Raw genomic sequence first — 27,910 nt, forward strand, 5'->3', positions numbered from 1 at the left:
ATAGAGGCGTACATTTTACATTTACAGCGTTTACCAGATGCCCTTATCCAGAGCGACTTACAGGGACAGTCCCCCCTGGAGACACTCAGGGCTAAGTGTCTTGCTCAGGGACACAATGGTAGTAAGTGGGATTTGAACCCTGGTCTTCTGGTTCGACCAGGTGAAGGTCTCTGCTTTGACTGGTTAATGTGCAGTAATGATTTTACATCCAAACAATGCACAACGTAAAACACTGGATCTGAATGAATGGAATATTCTTATTAAATACTTTCTTCTTTACATTAAATCTGCTAACAATTACATTAAATCTGCTGACAATAAAACCACACCAAAATAATCGATGGAAATCAAATTGATCCACCCATGGAGGTCTGGATTTGGATTCACACTCAAAATGAAAGAGGAAAAACACTACAGGCTGGTTTGATGTAATGTCCTTAAAACAAGTCAAAATAGGGCTCAGTAGTGTGTGTGGCCTCCACGTGCCTGTGTGACCTCCCTACAACGCCTGGACATGCTCCTGATGAGGTGGCGGATGGTCTCCTGAGGGATCTCCTCCCAGACCTGGACCAAAGCACCCACCAACTCCTGGACAGTCTGTGGTACAACGTGGCGTTGGTGGATGGAGTGAGATATGATGTTCCAGATGTGCTCAGTTGGATTCAGGTCTGGGGAATGGGCGGGCCAGTCCATAGCATCAATGTCTTCGTCTTGCAGGATCTGCTGACACACTCCAGCCACATGAGGTCTAGCATGGTCTTGCATTAAGAGGAACCCAGAACCAACCACACCAGCACCACTGCCAAACCAGTCATGCTGGAGGATGTTGCAGGCAGCAGAACATTGAGCAACGTCTGAATGGGAATTGCGTGTGTGTGGTAATTTTTCTGAAAATACAATAATTTTAAGCTTCAACATTTAGGATCTGACAACACTGCTTGTGCATCATCAGGGGTAGTGGAGTCATTTCACTGTAAAATGTGTAAATAATTGACATTTATCGCATTTATCAGACACTCTTATCCAGGGTGACTTGCAATCAGTAGTCACAGGGACAGTCCCCCCCTGGAGACACTCAGGGTTAAGTGTCTTGCTCAGGGACATGATGGTAGTAAGTGGGGTTTGAACCTGGGTCTTCTGGTTCATAGGCGAGTGTGTTACCCGCTAGGCTACTACCACCTGTGTACACACCAAGCTGTCACTTCATGTACAACCATCACATAATAATTTGCGTATTAATGAATCATTCTGTGCTTCACTGCACTTTCTTAGATGGTCACAGCCTCCATTTTCCGCAGGGCTTCGTCTGGGAGGATGCAAGCCAGGTGGATTTGTTACAGTCAAGTACAACCCATTAATCTCAGAAAGACACTAGTATTGGATTGTAAACAAATAAAACGGCTCCAACATTGGAATGGGAGCGGTCCGAGCTTTCTGGACGCTTGGTGTCTCATCACTCTCCAGCGCATCATTACAGGAGGAAACAACAGAAAGCCCACGTGTGGGGTGATGGGATTTATGAGGACTGGGCTCCTGCTGTGTTCCGATTGGCCGGAGTCCAGTAACTGTCATGCATCTCTCACCGGGAGCCATTTGGATTCAAAGTGGTCCGTAAAAAACTTGATGGAGCTCAAGGGGTTCTGTGATCGGTCTGAAAGGAATAAAGTTGTGAGTTTACCCCCCACTTTCGCTACAAAAGCTCTGCTAGGAACATATTATTGAGAAGAAAAAAAAAAACTCACATTTTCTGGTACTAACCAGCTCATGAACCATAAAAAAAGAAACAAACTGGTCAGATTTACTCCATTTACATTACAGGCATGGACTTCACTAGACCTCTGAAGGTATGTTCTTGTGGTATGTGACCCACATGTACAGACCAGGACCCTTTCATTGGTCCACGGTCCAGTTCTGACACTCATGTGCTTCCAGTTCTGACACTCATGGACTCCACTAGACCTCTGAAGGTTTGTTCTTGTGGTATGTGACCCACATGTACAGACCAGGACCCTTTCATTGGTCCACGGTCCAGTTCTGACACTCATGTGCTTCCAGTTCTGACACTCATGGACTTCACTAGACCTCTGAAGGTATGTTCTTGTGGTATGTGACCCACATGTACAGACCAGGACCCTTTCATTGGTCCACGGTCCAGTTCTGACACTCATGTGCTTCCAGTTCTGACACTCATGGACTTCACTAGACCTCTGAAGGTATGTTCTTGTGTTATGTGCCATCAAGCTGTCAGTAGACGATCCATTAAGTCCTGTGAGTTGAGAGGTGACCCACATGTACAGACCGTGACCCTTTCATTGGTCCATGGTGCAGTTCTGACGCTCATGTGTTTTTGTTGGTGGACCCGGGAGATCGTGGGCATCTTGGGACAACTTGGGACAACCTGCACTCCCCCACTGATTCTTGGACACTCACACCCTTGCCGCTGGTTGGACCACCTTTGGTAAATCCTGACCAGCGCAGTAACAGAGGTGCTATGACCCAGCAGCCATAACGTTATGGCAGATATGAACAGATAACAAATCAATCATGAGATCAGTAAATGACATTTATTAATCAGAACGAGAAAGCATCCAAAACATCACAACCCTGAAGTTAATTTACAACCTCAAAAATAAATAAAACCAGACACGCTTATGCATTATATATATAAAAAAAAAAATCACAAGGACAGCCATCTATTTAAAAGGCAGCAACTGTTAATTCAATACATGTAATCATGAAGGAAATTACCCACAATGCATTGTGTTTTGTGTGAATACGAACACAGTTGCTTTTTAAAAAAAAAAAAAAAAAATTTTTTTAAAAGGAACAGAATATTGCAACAGGCTTAACCCATAATAACGGCCAAGGTGCTCCGAGCTTCCCACTGAGAGGAGAATTGGATTTAGAATGACGTAGCCGAGGAATAAACAGCGACACAGCCTGAACAACATCCAGGAAATACTCAGACAGGCGGTCAGCGTTGGCACTTGAACCCGAATGTTTAAAGTGGTGCGAAGACAAAAGGAACATTGAAAGGGATGAAATGGAGACGAAGAGTGGCATATCTAATGCGCAGCGGAACGACTGGGGGAAGGTGGGGTTCATCCAAACGAAGGGTCCCGGGACCAACAGATATTCCTGCCGCGCCATCCGAACATAGCGAATTGGGCCACTTTCTGCAACATAGCACATGCAGTGTCTCAAAGACTTTGATGCATCATGGGAAAAATATGAAAACCAACCACAGCCTGTATTTTAATCAGAAATAAAAAAAAGTATTTTTAGCATTTGCAGAGAAGATACTGCTTTTGCTCATCTCCTTCACAACCTTATCCAGTGTGAAAAAAGAACCCTCGTAAAAATAAATATAGATTTGCAGTAAACATTCTGATGTCCATCCACTTGACCTCATTTGGGTCGCAAGGTCATATAAATAAAGCATCAGAGGAAACGGGGGACAGAATGACAGAGTCGGAGGAAGCGGGGCTTCACATGGCGTCAAAGTGGAAGCGATGCGCCTCCTGCCTCTTCTCCCGGTCGTCCGCTTTCTGCAACGAGAAACGGGGGACAGGCGGTTAGAAGGACGCGACGCCGGCGGGATCAGAGCCACCCGGCAGTCAGCTGAAGCACGCTGAGCCGCTGTGACCAGTCTTGGCTTGCGGTCTGATGAGAGGCGATGAAGCCTCAGTGCAGTTCCAGGCGGAGAGACAAACGGGGGAATAAACTCAACACATCACGCACATACAAACACACACACACACACACACACACACATAGTACAGGCGCCTGCAGTTCAGGCTTAACCCAGAGCCACTCTGTGCTTGGCAGATAAAAGGCGAAACTTACTGGAGTATTTACTTTTCTGTAGGAGGAACACTTCCGCCCAAACTCAAGCGACCGGAATTATGGCATCCTACAGTGGAGATATCCTCAACCTCCTCAACTTTCGATTTCATCACACGCTTTTCCGCAGACCCGTCTTCAAAAGGGCCCAGTGAGCCTGAACGAAGGTTTCATTTGCTGACGAGCCACGAATATTCACTGCCCGCGAGTAAAGTGAACTTGTGCGATCCCTGCCCCAAAAAAATTCACGCCCCAACGTGGGGCACGAAAACCATGAGCCTCATGCTCTGAATGAGCTAGCCGGGCAGTTTGTGAACATGATGCAGGTAATTTCGTTTATCCTCCTCCACGGCCAAACAAGGGCAGGTCAGCAATGTCTGATAGAGGAAATGTCATTTTATGATTAAAAAAAAAAAAAAAAAAAAGCATTCCTTTAAAATCCACAGACACTCATATGACGGAAGGCTGCACATGGCCACTAAGCCAGAGACGGAAGGGAACGTCTCCAAATTTCAGGCCTTTCACCCAGCATCAGGCTGGTGTTTATTTTTTATTTTTGTGTGTATGTGTGTGTGTGTGTGTGTGCTTGCAGCAATTATCCTGCGACACTCCGAAAATCTGAAAAACGGCGTCTCTTCCCAGGCCGGATGAGCGAGTCGCACACAGATCCCTGCCGGAGCACTCGTGAACGCCTCTCTAGATCATGGAGGGTCACTCGGGTTTTATTTATAGACCCGCTCCCGTAACTTTCCCCGGGAAGCGCGCACGGGAACCAGGAGTGTTTCTGAAACACCAAGTTCAAACGTTCCCCGGCTCGCTCCCGGTACGTTTCTTTTTTCCCGTTCCGTTCCGTTCTCGGCGCTACGGGGGGGCCCTTTAAAGTGTTTGCTTGTGGTGAACTGGCACCGGGGAGAGTTGGGTTATGCGGTTGATAAGAGGCTATTCAATTATATATTCAGAGCGAGCAGCCGGCGGACACGGCCGTCCACGTGGTCGCCTCCCCGCAACTCTGTCCGGATAAAACTACGACAGGGAAATCTAAGAAGCAGAGTTACTGGGGAATTGCTGCCTTGCGTTGCATTTTGTGCATCTTATGCAAGACTGCGTCGGTCATTAGTGAAATTATGTAAAATGATGGACCATCCTTTACTTTACTTTACTTTATTTTGCAGACGCTTTTATCCAAAGCGACTTACAGGAGGAAGACACCAGCAACCTTTATCTCCGGAACATCTTAACCCGTCGGAAACCCCTAGTTATTCAAACCGCATGATTTAAATGTATCTATGTGTCTGTATTTATGTATTCGTAGTATCTACACAACTAGGCCAGCTGACAAAAAAAATATGCCTGAACGTACATGGTTTGAATCTGGATCAACAATCAATTTTTTTGTGCTGCACTCTGTTCTCAGATCAGGCAATGTAATTTGGAACGTAACTTCAAGAAAATGGACACAGTGAAAATATCCACGATGTCGAATGCACCACGCATTTGTAACAGGGGTTCAACTCGACTGGTGCACATCTGTGCCCTCGTTCCAACATTCTCCGTTCTGGTTAAAGTGATAAAGCGATTGTCACTTGCAGCACAGCACACGGTGCACACAGTGAAATTTGTCCTCTGCATTTAACCCATCACCCTTGGTGAGCAGGGGGCAGCCATGACAGGCGCCCGGGGAGCAGTGTGTGGGGACGGTACTTTGCTCAGTGGCACCTCAGTGGCACCTTGGCGGACCGGGATTCCGAACCGGGGCTGCTTCCTTTGACTTTGCTGTAGGACACGTTAAAGACGGTAGGGAATGGAGAGAAAATGGTCGCCCCTGCTGTGAACTGGAATTACCGTGCACCATTAGCACTGAAAGGGACTATTTCTTTGGATGGCCAGCAGGACCTCCGTGGAAGAACGCGTCCCGATCACAGATCGAAGCTGACAAGTTCCTGTCGGCTTCTGGGCCCACGCGGCGTAGAAACCCCTGTGCAGATGTTGAGCCGCCTGACAGGCCTCAGGAACAAATGCAGGATTCTGTTTGTGTTGCAGCCATTTTAACAGCATTTTCCCTCCTGACGTCTTCTCCTTGCTTCCCTCGCCACTGCTCAAGCTGGCAGAAGACAGGATCCTGTGCAGTGGCGGAAGGCGGTAAAGAACAAGCTGGGTGACAAAGGCAGACAACGAGTCCACATCTCACCTGCCTCTGACATCTTCTTGACGCGTGGCAATCCGCAGGGCCTTCCCAGAATGCTATTTTCACTGGTGAAAATGTCGGCCCCTCTCTCATCTGCAAGGGCCACTTCAATTACTGACCGGCCGCGGCATCGCAGCGTGATGGGAACAGGGCGGGAGCGGCTCGGGACGAGGATCGCAAGCCTAAACAGGCGTCCGGTAAGGGACGACCTGGGAAAAATACTGGGTACCGTGTATTCCCACGTGGGCTGAATTTAACAGGTTGTCGCAGCCTGTAAGCCTCCTGCCAGACGCGTAAACGTGATTTTCGATGACGTCTTTCCCGGGTGTTTTACAGCAGGAATTCAGGTTACGTACAAGTCACTAGCACTTAAACGTATGCAGAATCATGTAACTGTTCACATGCATTAATAATGCAGACAATGCAGTGCCCAGAATCTCTTGACTACTGAGTAAATTTAGCTTTTACCTCCTATGCTTTTCAATAACAATGAGCAATTAAAAACATTAATCAAACTTTTTTTTTAAATATACAGTACAGAACAAAAGTTTGGACACACCTTCTCATTCAATGTGTTTTCTTTATTTTCATGACCATTTACGTTGGTAGATTCTCACTGAAGGCATCAAAACTATGAATGAACACATGTGGAGTTATGTACTTAACAAAAAAAGGTGAAATAACTGAAAACATGTTTTATATTCTAGTTTCTTTGCTCTGATTACTGCTTTGCACACTCTTGGCCTTCTCTCAATGAGCTGAAATGCTTTTCCAACAGTCTTGAAGGAGTTCCCAGAGGTGTTTAGCACTTGTTGGCCACTTTGCCTTCACTCTGTGGTCCAGCTCACCCCAAACCATCTGGACTGGGTTCAGGTCCGGTGACTGTGGAGACCAGGTCTCCACTTTTTGTTAAGTACATAACTCCCCATGTGTTTGATGCCTCCAGTGAGAATCTACCAACGTAAATGGTCATGAAAATAAAGAAGACACATTGAATGACAAGGTGTGTCCAACCTTTTGGCCTGTACTGTATACTGTATTGTAGTGGCATATAAGCCGCTACTTTTTTCATGTACTTTGAGAACTGCAGCTTTTACATTGTTGTGGCTAATTTATGGATTTTTATAGGCTAATTAGCTTCCTGTCACCAGCATATTTCACCTTGCCATATCAGACCAATGAAATTATTGGACAGGTCGTAATGGACCAATGAAACAGTTTTGGCATATTTATTTAACAGAGTTTAAAAAAATATATCTTGTTCCATTAATATCTAATGTTTCAACGGGGAGACCTGCGGCTTTTAGACAAATGTGACTTATTTATGTACAATTTCACTTTTCTTTTAAAAATTAGTAGGTGCCTTCTGTAATCTGAAATTTACAAGATTCAGCAGTAAAAATACGGGAGAGCAGCTGCCTGTCAAAACCCACGTTGAAAACTGGTCACAGTCGCAAGAAACACCACATCTGCCGACATCACGGCATCGTGAAGCAACATTCTGAACTGGCCATGCTGAATGTAGCCCATCTGCCTTTCGTTAACGCTAGTCCGCGTTACCACGGGCTTCCACCGACATGCTTCAGACAAATCTTTTGCTCTACACAATGTCAAGTGGAATTCCATTGCACTGCATAAAAAAATATTAAATATTAAAAAAAATATATATATATACACACACACACACACACACACACACACACACACACACATACATATATATATATATAAATAAAATTTCCATACATTGTCCTTTCGGCCTCACACCTCCAAGGCTGTTTGACGAGGGAGAGAACAGGAAGACGCGAGGGATGGCGGAAGGAAGGAAGGAAGGAATAGAGGGAGGGAGTAGAGATGGGTGTGAATGGAAGGCCACCTGTCTCATTAATGATGCAAATAAACGAACAGCGCTGGCCCATTACCTGAACACGTCTGTCAAGAGGATTAGCACTCAATCAGCTCCTAATCAACGCAAGACAAAGAGCCGCGCCCCCGACACACGCGTGGTCCGGGGGGCCGGGGGTCCTCGAGTGGAGAGCCAGCGCGTTGTTTTAATGCGGTGTCAACTCCAATGAAGGCCGCGTTCCCGGAAGCGCTTCCCCGAGCAGGGAGCAATTATGCTTTTCAGCGTGCATAATCAGGCGCCCACAGCAGATGGCTTTCAGAACACGCCAACGCCACTACTCCTGTTCACACACACACACACACACACACACACACACACACACACACACACACACACACTGTATCACATGCATACACATGCCAATGCGGCCAGAACCACTGACAGTCACACAGTAGAAAAAAAAAACACACACATGTGCAAGCACACAAAGACACACACACACACACACACACACACACACACACACACACACACACACAGCAAGCAGAAACATGTGCGTCCCGTTCAGGAAGACAGATAAAAAATAAAGAACAGATCCGATGACTTGAAAGGACAGAATGAAGCTGCTAAGAATCAAGAGTCTGCAGTGTTTGTGTGTGTGTGTGTGTGTGTGTGTGTGTGTGTGTGTGTGTGTGCGCGTGTGTGTGCGTGTGTACACGCGCTCTACAGCTGGAGAAGAGGCAGGATCCATGCAGAGACTGAAATGGGAACAAGAGAAGAGGAAAATGGGGAGGGAGGGAGGGAGAGGGAGAGAGATGGTGGCTAGGTCCTCAGACAAGATGAGGATGATGAAGGTGCAGAAGCACAAGAGAACGAGAACGAGGAGCGAGAGAGGGGGAAGGGAGATAAAAGGAGTGCATGGCGAACAGTGGTGAAACAGAACGAGAAGACGACAGAGGGAGGATATGGATGGAGGAGAGAGTCAGGAACGGCCGTGGCCTCCCCGTGGGGGAGCGTTTGATTGGTGGCTTCGCTCTCTCACCTTCTCCTGCCAGTGCAGGACGCCGATGATGACCAGGATGAAGATGCAGACGCCGATCAGAGCTATCGCCGTCAGCAGCACGATGTTACTGGGGGTCAGGTACAGCTTGGCGCTCCAGCTGAGGAGAGGAAAACATGAAAAATAAATCACCGCGGAGCATTATTACCGATGACATACGCGGGCCTATTTATGCACACTTTGTTTTAAATGAAGCTTTCCAACATTTGCCACGAGAGTGGCTGATGAAAGGCTGATCAAGTCGGCGTGATGGAAGAAATAAAGCCTAAATATAACAAGCAGTGACACCGTGGATATTGGATGAGTCACGTAACACATAAACGCCACGTCCCAGAATCTGCTCAGAATCCGAGTTCCAAATCTGACCTTTGGAAATATTTACTGAGGCATTAGGGAAGGAATTGGCCGAACGCTAGTGAACACGAAGTGGTGCTTTTCAGCTCCTGGTTTGGTACAGAGGTGCTGCAAAATCAGGTTGTGCGTGTCACTTCGACACACCTGACTGTGGGACTAAATAAAAGGAAGAGGGGAAAATGAGAAGGAGAAGCCGATTGTCCCATCCATCACCTGTAACTAGCTGTCAAGTGAACTGTATCTCTGTTCTCGCTAGAAAACAAATTCTCTCAGATTTAAGTTATGATTAAATACGAATACGTTAATTAGAATTAATGCCTTAAACACCGAATTGACCGAATTAATTTAAGAATCCATTTAAAAACTGCCTGCAGGTTATTTTTGTTAAAATATGTATGCTGTTCATAACAATAAATGAGGCTCAGGTAGCCGAACTGTCCGTTTAAATGAAAACAGAAGAACAAAAGTTTAAAAAATTTTATGTTCGAACCGGTAGAGGCAGATAAAAAAAAAAAATCCATGAATTAATGCTATTGATCTGTAGACTAAAACCTGCACGCATGTGAAGATGTATCCTGAGGTCACATGAAGCTACAGTGAAATGCACCGTAGCCACAAGTATGGACATATGTGCGCCGCCTTCAAGGAAACGAGTGTCTCCTCCATCTGTTGCCACCGCCAGAGGGACACGTTAATGTAATTCCCAGGAAGAGTCACAAAAACGGTGCACATACCCTCCCGTGTGTATTATTTTGCAAGTGTGTGTGTGTGTATTTGTGGACACGTACCTGCGAGGCTCGCTGTGCGGGAACGGAATGACGATGAGCTGTGAGTTAGGAATGATGGCGGTCCATTCATGCTTCCGAACGTCCTATAAATGCAGAAATGAAGGAATATAAAACATCTTTAATGGCGCGTTGATTGGACCCACTCACCTTCGTCTACACGCCGCGGCCCGAAACCCGCCCCCATCGTTTTCAAAGACAGTTATTAGCCTCATTCACCGCACACACACATATATTACTCTCCCATACAGAAGCTAATAGGCCCTCAGACTCTTAACAAGCGCTATACTCTAAAACTTTATTAGAGGGAGCGCGTCTCCGCCACTCCCTGCCTGCTCCACAATCAATTACCCCGGCAATTCTCCCTCCTCCAGTGGCCGCGAGACAGCAATTAGTCCCGACCCCTAAATTCATCGTTCCGAGGGTTTCCTCTGCGGGGACGGATCCCAATTTACACACACACATACATGATATGTCTAATGAGAGTCTGGGGACGTGGACGCGATCACCTGCCCGCTGCCGAGGTCGCCAGGCCACTCGATCGAACATGTCCCGATTCGGTCCCGTCTTAATTACCGCCTTCTCATTACATCGTAAGGTAAAGCGGAGGGTTTTCTACTGGAGCTTTCCAAATATTTGACTAATTAATCACAATTAAGGCTAAGGAAGGCATCCCTAAAGGCCTTTAATTCTCTCGGCTGAACCTCGTTGCAAAAACCTACATGAAAGTTGTCCTGGTATCACTGCTCTATTGAGAGCATCCTGTGCTACTGGCTCTGCGTGTGCTTTTCTAGCTGCACAACGGAGGAAATCACTTCGGCGCATTGTGAAGACGTCCCAGGAAATCGTTGGCCGGTTCCTTGTCCTCTCTGGATGAACCGCACAGCTCGTGCTGCCTCAAGAGAGCGGAAAACGTCCTAAAAACATCCTCACATCCCGTCAGGCAAGAGACACAGGAGCATTAAAAAACTATTCCATGTGCAAGAAGGATTCATGCAGATCCATCGTTGACCTACCTCTTTCTTACATTTAAAATGGTTTATTTTGTACTACATTTTGCATCATATTTGTATTATATCAGCATACATGCTAGCTTTCTCTTTTTATACTTTTCTTATTATATGTATAAAATGACATTAAAAGATACTCGGGATCACCCGGAGACATTTTTTCCTACAGAGAGAGAGAGAGAGATCGTACCTTCTCTCCAGGTGGGCGGGGGATGCCTACGTACAGGTGGTCCAGGAAGTTGGCGCTGCGACCCAGACCCAGCACCGTGTAGGGCAGCTGCAGAGCGAGGTGGGCCGACTGACTGAGCTGTCCAGCTTCGAGACAAAAAGAGGGACAACAGGGAGACTCACATTACCATTATGTTGCATTACAATTTTGAAACGTATAAGTGCACTTGTGCTTGTGCAATGTCTAAATCGGAAACGGTATGAATCGGGCTGCTCGACTTTAGTGGTGATCTTGATCCAGGATGGAAAATGTAGTACCTGCTCAATCCATCCACCAGCAACTCACACATCTACCATACCAACTTCTGCCAAAAACTGGGGCTTACAAGTACAACGGAAGACAGAAACCAGAAACATGAAATTTCCTCTAAAATCGGGCGACAAAATTCACATAACAACTTCTGCTCAGCAATTCCGTGTCTGCGGGTTGTAAATCCCAGAAAATATCGATATATAATAATTTTTGGCAGTACCACAACACCATCGGCGTGAAAGAAATAAATCCCTCCTCCCGAATACTCTCCAGAGCCCATGGCCCCGCCCACTCAGACTCCGCCGCTCCCGAGAGAGGACCTGTGGGCCACCTACACCGGCCCCAGTGGCCTCAACGGCATCGCTGTCACTCGCCTGAACCGGCACCTGGGACGCGAAGCTACTTCCACTTTAATTGCGAGGGAAAATTAAGATAATGACAGATCACTTCGCACCGATGGCTTTTTTTTTTAAGCGATCGTTGGAATAAATCGCACCAATCAAAAAGACGCCTCCTAACAGCAGCTTTTAGCAGAAAAAAACACATTGTCTGCTGTCTATCTTACATAAGGAGGGGAAAAAAAAATCCTCTTCTTCCCTTCCCTTCCTCCTCTCTTTCTGCCGCAAGAAAAGCCATAGCAGGTGCTTCAGACGTTCAGCTCCAGATTCAGCTCATGTCGTGTGTAGTGCGCGGCCTGGACGTACACCCGAGGGCAGTGAGCGCACAGCGGGGCGTGTAAGGTCATCCTGATCCTCTCGCTTTCCTTTTCCAAAGACGGAGGGAGCGGGAGAAAGGGGGGAAGAAGAAAAAAAAAAACAAAACGGTTTAACGATGTCATTAAACAGGGAAAACAATTAGCTGCGTGTATGCGGCTTTCCAGTAATGAGGGGCGGAAGGGAACAGCAGACGTAGAGGCAGACAGAGGGAAGGAGGAGGAGGACCAAGGCAGAAAGTGTAATGCCTATTTATACCCCGAAGGCCATGGATTGTCAAGACATCTTCCTGCACCAGAAATAGAATCTCGCATTTTAATCAAAGGGCGACAACATCCACAGAATGGGATTTTGCTCGTGCAGACTGCTGGATTTCAACAAATGAGATTCGAAATGTCAACATGTAACCAAAAATTAACTTTTTATATAACAAAATAGTTAATGAAGAACACAGAACACTGGAATTACTGGCCTGATAACCTGCATGTTTAAAGTGAAGTGATTGTCACATGTGTTACACAGCAGCTCAGCACACGGTGCACACAGTGAAATTTGTCCTCTGCATTTAACCCATCACCCTGAGTGAGCAGTGGGCAGCCATGTCAGGCGCCCGGGGAGCAGTGTGTGGGGGCGGTGCTTTGCTCAGTGGCACCTCAGTGGCACCTTGGCAGATCGGGATTCGAACCGGCAACCTTCTGATTACGGGGCCGCTTCCTTAACCGCTAGGCCACCACTGCCACCACTGTTGGTGTTGCTAGTGGGTGTGGTCATGTTGGTGTACAAGGGGTATTAGGGGTGTAGAGACGGAGGAGAAAGGGAGGAGATGGACGCTACACTACACCTGGGTATGTCACCTATTGACCAGAGCGGGTTTAAATAGTCCAGAATCAGGAAGGTGTGTGTGTGAGAGCTGTCAATCATGCCTTCAGGCTCCTCCCCTTTATAAAATCATTTATATTTATCATTAATCTGGTGGGTGTCAGAAATGACAACTGATAAATGATAAAAAAAAAAATGGCTGGGTGGGCAGTTAGTTCCTCATCTGTGACATATAGTTAAAACTACTTAAATCCAGAACACAGAAATACAGCCGCTGAAGAAAAGGACAAAGGGGAGACAAAAGGGTAAAATGGCAGAGTGAAGGACATGTAGAGAGAGAAAGGCCAATGACTTCCGATAGGTCTGTGTTTAGTGGCTCCGCCCCCCTCACCCCCCTCCCATTCCCATTAACTGGAGTCTCCTGTTTTGCAGTCGGGCTGGATCTCATTAAGGGAAATTAAACTGCGGCTTCCCGAGAAGGTCCCCGCGTGCAGAACACACAGCGGGATTTTAATAACGATTCATTCCTCCGAGCGTACCCCCGAATGATGAAGAATCAGCACTAATTTCACTTCCTCAGACTCGCGCTCACACTTTGTTCGCGGGGCAAACTGTGTGATGCCAGGCGGTTCAGATCTGGTGCCAACATTAGGTCCTGGTATTGTGGTATATGTTGAATCGCATTGTATGTTTGTGGGCCGTTGCAGCAGGCACAGAGCACGACCCTCCACCCGAGTTCAGTCTAAACTTAATAAACCCTTTTAATGAGATCACACACTCACATGCACACCTGCAGAAAACTCCCCAGAGGTCGAAGGCCAACCAAGGTTTTGGAGGTACAGGAAGAAATGAGATAAGGCGTAATAAATTATGGGGAACATGGGTGCACAATGCTTAATTGGAAGAACCGTTTGCTGGCCAGGCCTCAGCAGCTGAATTATGATGACGGACGTGCGATTACAGTCACTGCACTTGCATGCTTAATCCCTGGTTTTTACTATGGGTCTAACTCTGTGTGTGTGTGTGTGTGTGTGTGTGTGTAGGAACACAGAAAAAATAGCACTGAAAGCACTATGCATTTATATGTTGAACACTTATTTGTAAACTGAAGTCATAGAAATGTCATTTGAATTGGTATTCCTGGGGACACGTACACGCACATGCATAAAGACGAGACGGGGTCTGTCCTTGGCAAAATTCAACGTGAATTTCGGGAGCGGACGCGAATCATTTAAACAATGCCCTGACGCGAACCGCAGCTGCAGAAAAACGTAGATAACGCAGACAATCAAACACATTATTGATACACGGCACGCACACACACAAGACCTCCGTCTTTTGGGTATTCTGGGTGTTTTTTATGACGTGACGAATGATAAGCGAAATGTATGAGAACTGCAATAATTTACTGTTGTTTGAGTTTATTGATCAAATCTTCGGCGAAATCCTCCACCACAGCATCCGGGAGCTGGAAGACGATTCTGCAGTTCCAGACAAATGATAGAGCGGGGGCTCAGGTGAGGCGGGTGAATAGGTGGCTCTCTCCAAGTCGGGCGGGGCTCTGGACACCCACTGCTGGGAGTGTGTTACTCACAGCTACAAACACATCTACCCGTGCACAACAGGCCAGACATAAGAGTAACATGAGGCATGCACAACACACAAACACACACACACACACACACAAATGAACAGCGTGAGTGGGTAGTGAATTATTTAGAGTGCAGTAACACACCTCCACAGTACAGTCAACAGGCTCTGTTCCAACCCAGCTATAATCAAGCACTTACCACAAACACACACACGTGTGCATGCCACTCTAGAAAACCTCTTATTTGCACACACCAAACGAGTGCTGAAAAAAGAACATTTAATTCACAAACTGGTAATAACGGCAGTGCATTGGAAAAAGTGCATCCGTGGGTGTGGGTGCGTGTGTGTCCAAACCGGTGCAACAGCAACTGGGAAAAGAGAGAAAGAGACACAAGCACGATCATCACTCACTTACATCCCTTTACTCAAAAAAAAAAAAATGTTTACAGAGCGATCCTCAGCGTTCGTCGCTATAGAAACCATTCTCCCTCTGTTGCCGGGCCACTTCCGAGGCGATAAAAGGGACAAACAGCAAGAGCCGTAGTGACGGTGGCAGGAGGGCCACACACACAAATCACACATCACACACGCGGATCCTCCATCTGCTTCTCCCCAGTGCTCATCCGCCTCCCCTCTGAGGGAGAGAGAGGGAGAGGGGGACATGACGGGATTCATCTCTCACCTTTCCCCCCCTAAACACACACCACCTCCCTGAATCCCGAGTTCTCTTCCCTCGTTTGATGATGTCATGATGGAGGGAGACACTGTCTACGATATTAGACAGACATATTTTGCCTGTGCTGAATAAGACGTAGGAAAAGTGACATATAGCATGTCTTCAGAATATAGCTGTTTTTTGGCGGCCTGTCTTAATTTTAGTTTTAGTCTAGTCTTTGCGTCAAGCTGTCGTTTTAGTCTTTATTAGTCTTAGTCACGTCCAGTCTCATTTTAGTCCAATCAAGTTTTAGTCAATTATCAGAATTAACTATGAATATTTTAGTCTATTTTTGTTCAATAAAAACTGATGATGTTTTAGTTGTAGTTTACGCTTTACTATTTTTAGAACAGACAAGACATTTTATTTTAGTCAAACCCATTTTAGAATTAAAACAAGGTTACCGTATTATTATATAATAGTTAATTTTTAGACTCAAGAATACACTACATCCATTCCAGACACGGAAAACGCTTTGTTCCATGTTTTCTTTTCTCCTTCATTGTAAAGACAGTGCGTCCAGAGATCACTTCATCATATTCTCCCAGCTATCCATACACCAATCACATTTATCCCTAAATGAAATTAATGCCGCGGTTGCATATTATGGAAGTGACTAGCGACTGGATGGGAGATGCAGAAAACTAAAATAATGCATAATAATAATGTGATTAAACGAAATAACATTTTGGCTCATTTTCGACCATTTTATAGTTTTTATTTTGTATCGTTTTTATTTTGAAAACCAAAATTAGTCTGTTTTATTTATCAAAAATATTACATAATATATTTTATTTTAGTCACATGACCGGCATTTACGTCTCATCTCATTTCAGTCACATCAAAAAAGTTTGTTGAAGATATTTAGATATTTTGTTGACGAAAACACTAGAATTAAACTAAAAAATTACAGCTACAAACAAGAACGTGGCTACGTTAGACAGGACTAACTAACTGCTCACCCAGCCCGTTTCTGACACCCACCAGATGAATTATATTTTTATTAAAAAAAAAGTTAAAAAGGGGAGGAGCCTGTAGGCATGATTGACAGCTCCCACTCAACACCTCCTGTCAATAAGTGACGCGCCCAGGTGTAGTGCAGCGTTCATCTCCTCCCTTTCTCCCCCATTTCCCTCCGTTCTCTACACTCCTAATACCCCGTACCCAGGGTGTGTCAGCGGACGTCACAACTGTGACCTCTGCTGTAGACATCTCAGGACCACACATTACATTTACATTTATGGCATTTGTCAGACGCCCTTATCCAGAGCGACTTACAACGTGCTTAAGTTACCATCAATGAAGAGATCAATTCCGGTTCACTAGGACCCCAACTATGAATACATCTATTTTATTCACTCTGTTGTAGATTCTGTACACAAAGTTCGACAACAAGAAAATTACAATTTAATCTAAATATTCCTTAAAGAGGAAGGTCTTGAGCTGTCGTTTGACACACCCACTGGTAACACCACAGCATTTGCGTTGAGCCACGGTGTACATTTCCACTCAATATTTAACAGCAGAGAGAAGGCGATGAAAGAGAAAGACAGAAACGCAAAGAGAGGATGAGGACGAGAGCGAGGATGAAGAAAAAAGCCGAGGACGGGTGGAGAGGAGTGTTCCACACAGCGGGTTAATCTCGCCGCCTGTCCAACCTCCTCCGAGTCGGAGACAAGCCCAATTTACCGGTGCAGGAGAGGGGAGCTGGAGAGGAGAGAGAACAAAGCCCTGATCAATAATAATCCTCCCAATCGGCCGGGCCGCTCAGATCAGCTCACGGCTACACACAACACACACACACACACACACTAAGAGAGCTCAGCTCCGTCAGCTCCAAGGTACCTATCAAGCCTAGGCTGACAACTCTGGCACAGAGAGACATAACACACACACACACACACACACACACACACACAATGAACAAAGAAGCTACTGAATATCCTGACTATGCTGGCACAGACAAGAAACACTGGGTAGTTAAGAGACCAAATGGGGAAAAAAAAAACACACACACAGACCGACAGAATGTAAGTGGATCTGTAAGTACAGGACCAGGCACCAGGACGCGGCTGGAGGTCAGCGAGGCCCGTAACCGTAGGCGGCGCTCTGGCTCGGTATCGCTGAGCCGCCTGCCACGTTGCCGCTCTCGACTCAAGTCAGGAGCTCGGGGCGCTTTTGAAAAGTGAATGAGCCAAACCGGGAGTGTTCCCTGTCAAACCAGGAGACGAGCGGCAGGGTAATGAGGAATATCTTCTTCAGGGACAGGCATCAGGACCTGGAAACCCATGGCAGCCTAGTTTAGCTGCCTCTTCGTATTTATCCATGACTATACACAAGCCCTTACTGAGAACCTTCTGGGATGAAACAATTCCTGCAGTTCTTAAGGAATGCCATACACAGGGGCAGAAATCACGTAAAAAGATGGAATGCTGAGCTCTTGGGTTCTTGAAAAGCTTTTGAGTTGAATCAGGTGTAGTGGGACATGGAAATATCTCAGATCTCAGACAGTGAATCACTGAACCATCATCAACTGATGAAGCTGCCCACTGTCGGCAATTTTTGGAAATCTCTGAAATATTCCAATTTCTAGGATTGCCAGGATTTCTATGTAATTTTTTAAAATGCTACATTCACAGTCCATTCAAAGGCACGTCAGCCCGTCGCTTTTTCCTTTCCGGGTCCATTATCGCTCAAACACCCACACAAGCTCATCTCTCACACACTCGGCCCTTTATCTCAGCTGACAGAAGTGGCTTTGACCAGTGAATTCAAGCGATTTCACGATATTGGAGTCCTGAAGTGTCCCGAAGGGAGTCCAAAGCAGCGCGATTCGTTCATCTGACACACTTAATTGCTCTCATACCAATTTACAGTCTCCCAATAACTGGCGTTGCCAAAATGCCGGCGTGAAACCAGAAAACGGAGACGTGGCCGAACCTTTTCAACTGGCGATGGGCTGCCTTGTGACAGCGGCATGAAACCCTGGAAACGGTGAAATGTTGCTGCAATAGAGAGAGTTCCGAGTGATTCGGACAGGTTGGGCGAACTGACGGGCAAAGCCCAGCGGGTCCTTCCGCGGCCCGGATGATTCAATAGGCATGTTATGTGCGTGAATCGATACTACAGGAAACCTGTCGTGTTCTGGTCGACCGCGAAACTCCAAATACGTTTGGGCAAAGCAGGTCGCTGAATTTATTCTCCGCTCAGAGCGGCAGAGGACGGAGATAAGCGCTCTTCCAAATGTCAGGGAAAAGGTAATGAAAACGAGTGAGCTGATTACAGAAACAAAGAGAGCGTTCGGGATTTGAATAGATCTAAGTGTGTGTGTGTGTGTGTGTGTGTGTGTGTGTAGGTGAAACGTAAATCTGTCGGGTTAATGCCCACGTTTGTATTTCATCTCTGTGATTGATGGACTGTGCCATTTCGAGTGTGCCGCGCGAGTACAAATGAACGCGAGTGCGCGGTATTATGGGGAGAAAAGTGTGCGTGTGGGCCGCGAGGAGCCGCCGTGCCGTTTTGCTCGTCCCCCGCTAATCCCGTCCATTCATTTCCCTAATTAAAAGGAGTTCGCTGAAGCCACATATTGATCTGCCGCCCCAGCCCTTCATCCTCCCGCCTCCCTCTCGCCCAGGCAACTACACGAATGCTTACGGAGACGAGAGGCATGGATCAATTTCCACCATAATTATTTCATGTCCTGCAGCCTCCGGTGGACATGATACACAAAATGTTTTTTTTACATCAGATTCTGAGGTGCAGTTGGTGGCAGAAGAAGCTTGATGTATATGTGCAAGGATTTAAAAAATGTGGCAGCGTTCGCCGGGCATCCACAGACGTATGCGGGACTGATCTCTAAAAATTAGTGGAATGGACCGCATGGGATCTCCAAGGTGTCCTGTGGTATACAGAACCAAAAAGGGAACATTATGTCCCGGGCAGTAAAGACAAGGCCCATTTTCCTGCTGATAGTGGGAATATAATTGACACAAAGGGGTGCAGGTGTCCCCATCAATGCAGGACCTAAGGCATAGCACAAAGGATCCATAGGGCACTATGACTTCCATGACGTGGAAACTGTGGATGTCATTGCGGAGTCCAACAAATAAAATGGAGTAATAAAACGCAGAATAGCATAAAATTCACGTTTCTGGCAGCTGCCGCCCACTACACATGTTTCCTGTCGAGGCAGGATGTTCGGGGTGGTCAGCTACAGCGAAGAGGCTGTCAGCGTCAAATCTGGACCACTTGCCCGATCGGTACCGTACACGATCGACAAACTCTGCGCAGTTCAGCCAACTCTTGTTCATGCAAACAAATCACGGTTTCAGTTCATAACGCAAACGGGCACAACTATTTTTGTGTTCCAGGTATCCCCAATGTTTATTATTTTATATGTTGATTCAATATGTGAAGCACTTTTATTTTACAAATGGAAGAATGTGTAAAAATATTATTATATTATTACATTATTATATTATTACATGTAAATGGTTTACAAAAGCAAGCAGTAAATGCGTTGATTAAATGTGATTTGTCCTATTGCACATTCTTTTGTCCCCATCCACTCCATAATCACACAGTTTTTATCTGAGTAAATGGGCTTATAAGAAAAAAAATTAATTCAGGGGAATTAAAAATGGAAAAATCGGATTTCATTGGGCCCTACATACAAATGATATAAACATGATTCATCCGACCAGGATACATTCTTCTATTGGTCCACTGTCCAGTTCACTGGTGGGGAACACAACCTGGTAGTACTAGAACCTCTATTAAATCAGTTTTCTGTGTGTTCCAGTTATCTGGGGTTCTGGGGGTTCACACGCTAAGGTGCCACACTGCTCCCCGGGTGCCTGTCATGGCTGCCCACTGCTCACCAAGGGTGATGATTAAATGCAGAGGACACATTTCGTTGTGTCTCCGTGTGCTGTGCCGTAGTGTTTCACAATGACAATCACTTCAATTTCACTTCACTTTTCTGAAACTTAAGTCAACCTCAACCCCAACCATAACCCACACTCTGAATCTAATCCAAAACTCCAACTCAAAAACTAATCTTCCATTGTACCAACCGTGAATTCAAGACATAGTCGATAAGTAACATAAAAGTGAAAGTGAAGTGATTGTCATTGTGAAACACAGCACACATGCACACAGCTAAATGTATCACCTTTGGTGAGCAGTGGGCAGCCATGACAGGCACCTGGGGACCATAAAGTGAAATGATTGTCACTTATGAAACACTGCAGCACAGCACACGGTGCACACAGTGAAATTTGTCCTCTGCATTTAAGCCGTCACCCTGAGTGAGCAGTGTGCAGCCATGACAGGCGCCCGGGGAGCAGTGTGTGGGGACGGTGCTTTGCTCAGTGGCACCTCAGCGGCAGCTTGGCGGATCGGGATTCGAACTGGCAACCTTCTGATTACGGGGCCGCTTCTTTAACCGCTAGGCCAGTGTGTGGGGACGGCGTGCTTTGTTTAGTGGCACTTTGGGGGTGCCACTTTGTTCACTGGCACCGTTGTGATTCTACCAAAGAGTCACAAAGACGGTATAAGACATGTGCAGAGGACGTTGTCATGTACACACAGCCTTTAAAACACAAACCGTCAGTTCATGTGTGTTCCCGGAATGCCAGAAAGATCCCGGGTAAGTGATTAGCACATTAATATTCTGCCTGCTGCATTTTTCCGGCTGCAGCTGGTGATGCCACGCTGTCAGGATTAATGGGGAGACTGTCCAGCGCTGCCTACTTTTCACAGCACAAAGCGGCGGCCACCTACCAGGCCGCCTACTGTTCACCTGCGGCAGCGCTCCGCGATTCCAATCTGCTGCGTTACTGAGCACCTTGGCCAAAGGGAAGGAAAATATAAAAAAAAGAGGACAAGGAGTACAAGAACCCACCAATCCCCCGAACTGGCAGAAACTGACCGAATAATGGTGCTGTGAAGGAACCTTGATCCATACAACCGATACCAACGTTTTACTAGCAACCTTTTGATGGAAGACTTAAAAAGGCGTCAGACTGGGATTAAAAACCTCGGCAGAATGAAACGAGCCTTCCTACAGCAAACGGACCAAAACAGACAATCTCTCTCGCGCATTACAGCAGCATCACTCCTGGGGTAGGTTTTCGGTCCAGCCTGACCTTAGTGAAGTGAAGGGGAAGCTCTGCATTTAACCCTTAGTGAGCATTGTGTGGGGATTTATGCTCAGCGTTATACGAACACTCTGTGTTTATTTAGTATTCTTTTGTGCAAGTTTTGGAAAGCTTGTGAATGCAGATCAGTACCGCTGGGTGGCCTAGCGGTTAAGGAATCGGCCCCGTAATCAGAACGTTGCCGGTTCGAATCCCGATCCGCCAAGGGGCCACTGAGCAAAGCACCGTCCCAACACACTGCTCCCGGGGCGCCTGTCATGGCTGCCCACTGCTCACCAAGGGTGATGGTTAAAAGCAGACGACACATTTCACTGTGTGCACAATGTGTATCACAATGACAATCACCTCAATATCTAAAAAAAAGTGATGGTGAACGGTTATGGATGGTGAACGATGTCTGTGCCCAGGAACAAGAATCTCATACAAAACCGCTGGAAGGTCACTTAATGTCACTTGAATGTTGTTGGAAAGTCAGAAACTTCGGACTTATTGTTGGTTGGTTGTAAATTAGATTTAACATTTGAGTTAAAATGTACAGCCTACTCAAATCCTCAGACGCCTCCAGATACAGTATGTGGAAGCTAAACCTGAACTTCTCATTCTGTTCTCACTTTATCCACCAGTCTTCCTGTGTCTTCATCCCGGCTCTAGCTACCGCTAACCTTCAGAATTTCAGTTTCTACTCCGCCCTGCAGACCGCAATGCGCCACGAGAAATTGCTCTTTTATTCTTCAGCCGACTGTATGGAATACATATCAGTGAGGTCAGTTACAGACCTCCACACCGGATGAGCGGGCCAGAACTGGACCAGACGCTCAGTCATGGTCGCTATCGCTCGCATTCTGACACACACACACACACACACACACACACACACACACACACCTGTCAGAAGGCGATAGAGTACAGAGAGTGTTGAGGTGGCTGACCGCTCTGGCCTCTCGGGGTTTGGAGCTCTATCTCAGAGACGCAGCTCTTGAAATGTTCTGCAGTGTTTGAGGGTGCGATCAGCAGGGATAAGTCAACGGTCTACGTGTGCCCTCCTGATTGGTGGCGCTCAACACCGGTTCCCCGCCTCGTCTCCTCGTCCTTATCAGCCCATCCACTCGCTCACTTATTGGACTCCTTTCAGTCCCAGAACAGAGAGACTCTCTCCATCCTTTTCAGGCATTCCCTCGTGCGCCCCCTCTAAACACCCCTCTCTCCATCTCTGCAGCTCTGTCACTATGAAGGATGATGAAGAAAAGAAAAAAAAAAACGAGAGAAGAGACTCATCCCGGGGCTGCCCGCGACAGAACGAATGTGCTTTAAATCACGCATGGCCGCGTTTCATTACAGTTCAATGAAGTGTGCTGGGAGCCTCAGAGCCGAAACACCGCAGCCTTGAACCTAAACCCCTATTGACCCCCTCATTTACCACAGAAACCCCTCCACGGTAAATAGAATACTTTTCACAAAATCCATCGCTGAATAACTCAAAATATGTATTTCTTTTGGTAACAAGTTACTGTCTGAAGTTATCTGGTAATGTTGTTCTGAACACAGAATTAATGAGTTAACGGTCACATGATTTGGCCAAGATGTCTCCTGTTACTTCAGCTCTTAAAACGGGGCTGACCCCAGGGCTTATTTCAGAACCAGAGTTCTACGGAAGGCCTGCAGCTAGAACTGAGAGCTGATAGAGATTGATAGAGCCCATCCTCTGATGATGGATAAGGGGTCTTCTTTTTAAAAAAGCTCCTCTGCTCGCCGTTTGATTTCCATATTCATATTCCCCGCTTTTAAAAACGATGCACGGATGTCTATAAACCACTGAAATAGCAACAAAGACGACTCGATTCAGTCCAGGTCTGTCTGGACAAGATTGCGATTTTTAATGTGATTAATCGTGCAGCCTCAAGATAAGCTTTTTCTCAATGTGAGGCTTTTCAGTCAAAGTAAGGGCATTTTCTCAAGCTCAATTCAATTATCATTAGTATTGACAGCAGCAACAAGCAGCTTTATAGACTGCAAATCATGGTCAACTCTCTAGAACGAAAAAAGCCTGGAGGACACAAGATCCAAAAAGGCCACAAGAAGTTTGAATAACTGTTATAATAATAATAATGTTGTAAATTTGCAATATATGCATCTGTTATGCAATGAAAAATCAAACAAAAGCCTGAAATCTGGGTATCGGAGTTTGACCTGTAGCGTTATGTCTACAGGTCCAAGTGTTCGGATTTACTGTGTCAGTGGAGGATAGAAACTTCGTTAAGAATCTCACAATGACCTGTTTTACAGTGAGTACATTTGGGCATTCAAAAGCTGCAATGTTATTTCAAGAGAACATAAGAAATACTTAAAAAAATATTAAAACACTTATTTTACATAAAAAAAACAAATGTGCCTGGTTGTTGATGTGAAACACAATATACTGTAAGTTAACGTGACGTGAATGTTTCATCATAATCGGCACATCTTGCCTTTAATTATAGCAGATTCACATTTACATATTTTACATATATTACATTTATCAGACGCCCTTATCCAGAGTGACTTACAATCAGTAGTTTCAGGGACAGTCCCCCTGGAGCAACTTAGGGTTAAGGGACACAATGGTAATAAGTGGGATTTGAACCTGGGTCTGCTGGTTCATAGTCAAGTGTGTTACCCACTAGGCTACTACAACCACAGATTCATGGTATCTCCTTCCAGCAATTATCTATTCAACAGACTTTCAATCAGAAAAGTGAATGGGATTGCAGCAAACACACACCTAATATGACGTGTTCAAACACCAACATCTTGAGCCTTTCTAAACAGATTATGAGATCTGTAAAATCAGACAATAAAATACTGAAAAGCAGTCATGAAAAACCAAAACCCCGTACCATTAATTTACTTTTGAGTATGGGGGCCTGTAGTGTGCACACACACAGTGGGTCGGTTAGGTCAGCCTCTAAACCAATCAGATGATTCCTCTCACGCAGAACCAAAAAAGCCCCCACCTCCTCCGCGCTTTTTATATAACCACACTGCAGCTCCAAAATCCATTATTTCCACTTATCTGAAAATAATTCCTGTCCTTTTAGCAGTTTAGCAATTTATCTTTGGAATGGGCCTGTCACGTTGGCCGTGTCTGCGCTGGAGACTCCGAGCCTTGTCCCCCCTTCATGCATTTACTCCCTCTGCACTGGGCCACTTTGTGAGGTGGGGATGGAGGTTATAGTTCACAGTTGAACAGAAGAGGGGGGGGGGGGGGGGGTTAGGCTTCTCTTGGTCATGAACCTGTACCTGGTATAAAGCATGTGCTCCATGATCTTTAGTGACAAATGGAGAAAAAAAAAAAAAAAAAAAGTATAATTTTCAATGACACGCACCCACACAATTCCCATCTCCTTTCCACCAGGTTCTGGAGAGCGACCCATTACCCTGCCTCCCTTTTCGTGGCGAGAAAACAAGAAAACGTATGCCTCTCCTTTGTCCCGCTCTTCTTGCACCCTTTCACAAAACAGAGGCACACACAAAGACGTCCACCACTTTGCTGAACATCATCTCCCACCTTCAGGTCTTCCGTTCGCTAACAGGAAGCAAAGAGCAGCCGGTCTCAGTGTAATGTCCCGCACTGATATGGGCCAATGGAGAAAAGTGCATCATCAAAACAACTCCATGACCCAGCAACCCTTGCGGGTAACAGTGCCCTCCTTTTCCCATCCTTCCTTCATGTGTTGTTGGACAGTGGGTGGAAATTGGAGCATTTGTGGAGAATGTGCATACTAGAATGTCCAAACGCTGCAAGCATCCTCGTCTCAGAATACAAGCACAAGAGGAAAACTGATTATGGAATCATGGTGAAATGAGTGATGAATTGGACAACCTTGCTTATTTTGAGAATGAGATGAGCTTATGCCCTTGTGGTTGTAGTCAAATGGAACATATACATGCAGGAGTAACTATGACGTGATTTCAGCCAAAGTTTAATCATTTGTAATTATTAACGTGATGTAAACCTACTGACAAAGACTCACCTGAAGCGTTCTTTAGGTAGCCATTGGAGTCCACAGAGGTGTACATGACATATGGCCCGGGTTGATTCACACCAAATGGCTGAAGAAAGAAAAAACAAAAAAACAAAGGTTGATCACAACAACCGAAAATTCAAAACCGGAAGACAGAAAGGCATCCAGACAGATGAAAGAGTTCCCCCTCAAGCTGATAAGTCTCAACACGATGCGCCCCAGAAGCTGTCTTTAGACTAATCTGCACCTGCAAGCATCCGACCTTTCGAGCAAGGCGCGCCCGTGCATACAGAGCGTGATCGAACTCAGTCCGAACCCCTAAAACACACACACACACGGGTGAGGATTATGGGGCTCAAGCTGTGCATTCTGGGAATCAGACTTCCGTCAGCCCAGTCCTTACCCTGCCAGAAAGACAGGCATCCAGTCCCCCCCAACCTTTTTATCAATTATGAATTCAGCACCTGCCTCTGTGAGTAATGCTCACCAAATGTTAAAACGAAATAAAACAGATGGACAGAAAAAACGAGCATTATGCATCACCTTACGATGATGGACGGCCAACAGTCGTCAATGAAGAACCGCACCCACGTCTAATAAATTTACATTTATCAGACTCTCTTATCCAGAGCGACTTACAATCAGTAGTTACAGGGACAGTCCCCCCCCTGGAGCAACTCAGGGTTAAGTGTCTTGCTCAGGGACACAATGGTAGTAAGTGGGATTTGAACCTGGGTCTTCTGGTTCATAGGCGAGTGTATTATTCACTACCACCCGTAGTAGCCCATACTAAATACTAATAGGCTAAGATAACCATGTCAGTGTATGCTAGGCCTGAGTGTTTGGGGGCGTGGTATGACACTTGACTATATGTTATGTGTTATGTGACGAGGGGAGCCATCTTAACAACTTGAACCAAGATGGAAAGAAAGATGACAGAACATCGGTACTGTTACAGTTTCTGTTCAACTGAATGCAAAATGACAACAGAACTCCAGAGTTGTGTTTTCTTCAATGAAAAATATGCATATGCATCTTCATCAATGACGTGACCAAAATGAGACGACGTAAATGCTGGTTATGCGACAATAACTATAAAGAAAAACTGTATATCATGCAATATTGTTGACTAATAAAACAAGACTAAATATTCAAGACTAAATTTCTCTTCATTTTCATTGACTAAAACAAGATGAGATGTTATTTCATCTTGTTTAATCGTGTTAATATTTTAATGCAGTATTTCTGTTGCCTCTGTCTCCCATCTGGTTGCACAGATGACGTCACTACCACAATATGCAGTCGCTGCATTATTTCGATTTCAGGATACTTGCGATGGGTGAGCAGATGGCTTTTGGCGCACTTTCTTTTCAATGAAGTAGAAAAGAAAACAGAATGTGTTTCAGAGCGTCTTCCATGTATTGTTGAATCTATAAGGTAACGATAACATATTAATAAGATACCTTTGTTTTAATTATGACTAAAATAAAACCGTTTTTGTCTGTTCTACTAGGTACTTGTATTATGTTGACTATTCTGACTAAAATATGACTAAAATGCTCAGACTTTTAGTCGACTGAAACTCGACTGACAGCACGAAACAAAGACTAGACTAAAACTACAATTAAGACAGGCCGCCAAAAACAACTATACCCCAGAGAAAACATTAAAGAGGGAAAAAAGATTAGCATTTTGTAAGGTATTTATGAGAGGTCTCCACCTAGCATGCAAGTTGCATTAACACTTGTAGGTGGATGTCTGTGGCATAACTAAATCTGGACAAACTCTTTTCACACTTGCTCACAACTTTAATTCCTCTCACCGCTACTGCGTTTAACCCTACGTTGATCTCCGCCTTCATTTTAACATTCTTCTTATTTCACACACTCGTTTTTAAATGTATTCTAATCGGTCCTTCAGCGTTCAGTTTGTACAGAACACTTCCAGACACCAGTTTGACTCGCTCATCTGTCTTTTGGTGACACGCACACTTTCTGAATGCTTCTGCTTGGCAACGCAACGTGAAAAATGCTTAGAGGAGCGATGTGTACGCCGCTTTTACACAACGTGCGGCAGGAGCGTCTGGGGGGAGTTTGTTCTGAGGCGGAGGGAGGGAGAGTGATGCAGGTGCTGGGCTGGAGATTGAGAGATAGACCAAAGTGGAGGAAAGTGATGGATGTTAGGCGAGCCCAAACATCCCTGCGCTGCAGACATGACACCTTGATCCATCACACAATCACGCACACAGATTTAAAGGAGAAACTAAATGGCGAGAGCCCACATACACGAAGACAAAAGCAAAGGGGGAGAATATACCTCAAAAAATAGACAGGGACAGGTGACT

At 45.7% G+C, this 27,910-nt stretch overlaps 1 protein-coding gene across 1 annotated transcript in view; it reads right to left on the minus strand.

The window, feature by feature from the left end:
* Positions 1-2,550: 2,550 nt before the first annotated feature.
* itfg1 (integrin alpha FG-GAP repeat containing 1) overlaps positions 2,551-27,910 on the minus strand; it is a 105,950-nt gene continuing 80,590 nt past the window's right edge. The window contains exons 14-18 of the mRNA XM_028957059.1: positions 25,576-25,654; positions 11,274-11,398; positions 10,077-10,159; positions 8,917-9,034; positions 2,551-3,548 (exon numbers count right to left, since the gene is read on the minus strand). Of these exons, the coding sequence (XP_028812892.1) occupies positions 3,489-3,548; positions 8,917-9,034; positions 10,077-10,159; positions 11,274-11,398; positions 25,576-25,654 (465 nt within the window). The 3' untranslated portion in view covers positions 2,551-3,488. The remainder of the gene's footprint in view (positions 3,549-8,916; positions 9,035-10,076; positions 10,160-11,273; positions 11,399-25,575; positions 25,655-27,910) is intronic.

The sequence above is a fragment of the Denticeps clupeoides genome, chromosome 16 (assembly GCF_900700375.1).
Source record: "Denticeps clupeoides chromosome 16, fDenClu1.1, whole genome shotgun sequence".
Taxonomy (NCBI): Eukaryota; Metazoa; Chordata; class Actinopteri; order Clupeiformes; family Denticipitidae; genus Denticeps; species Denticeps clupeoides.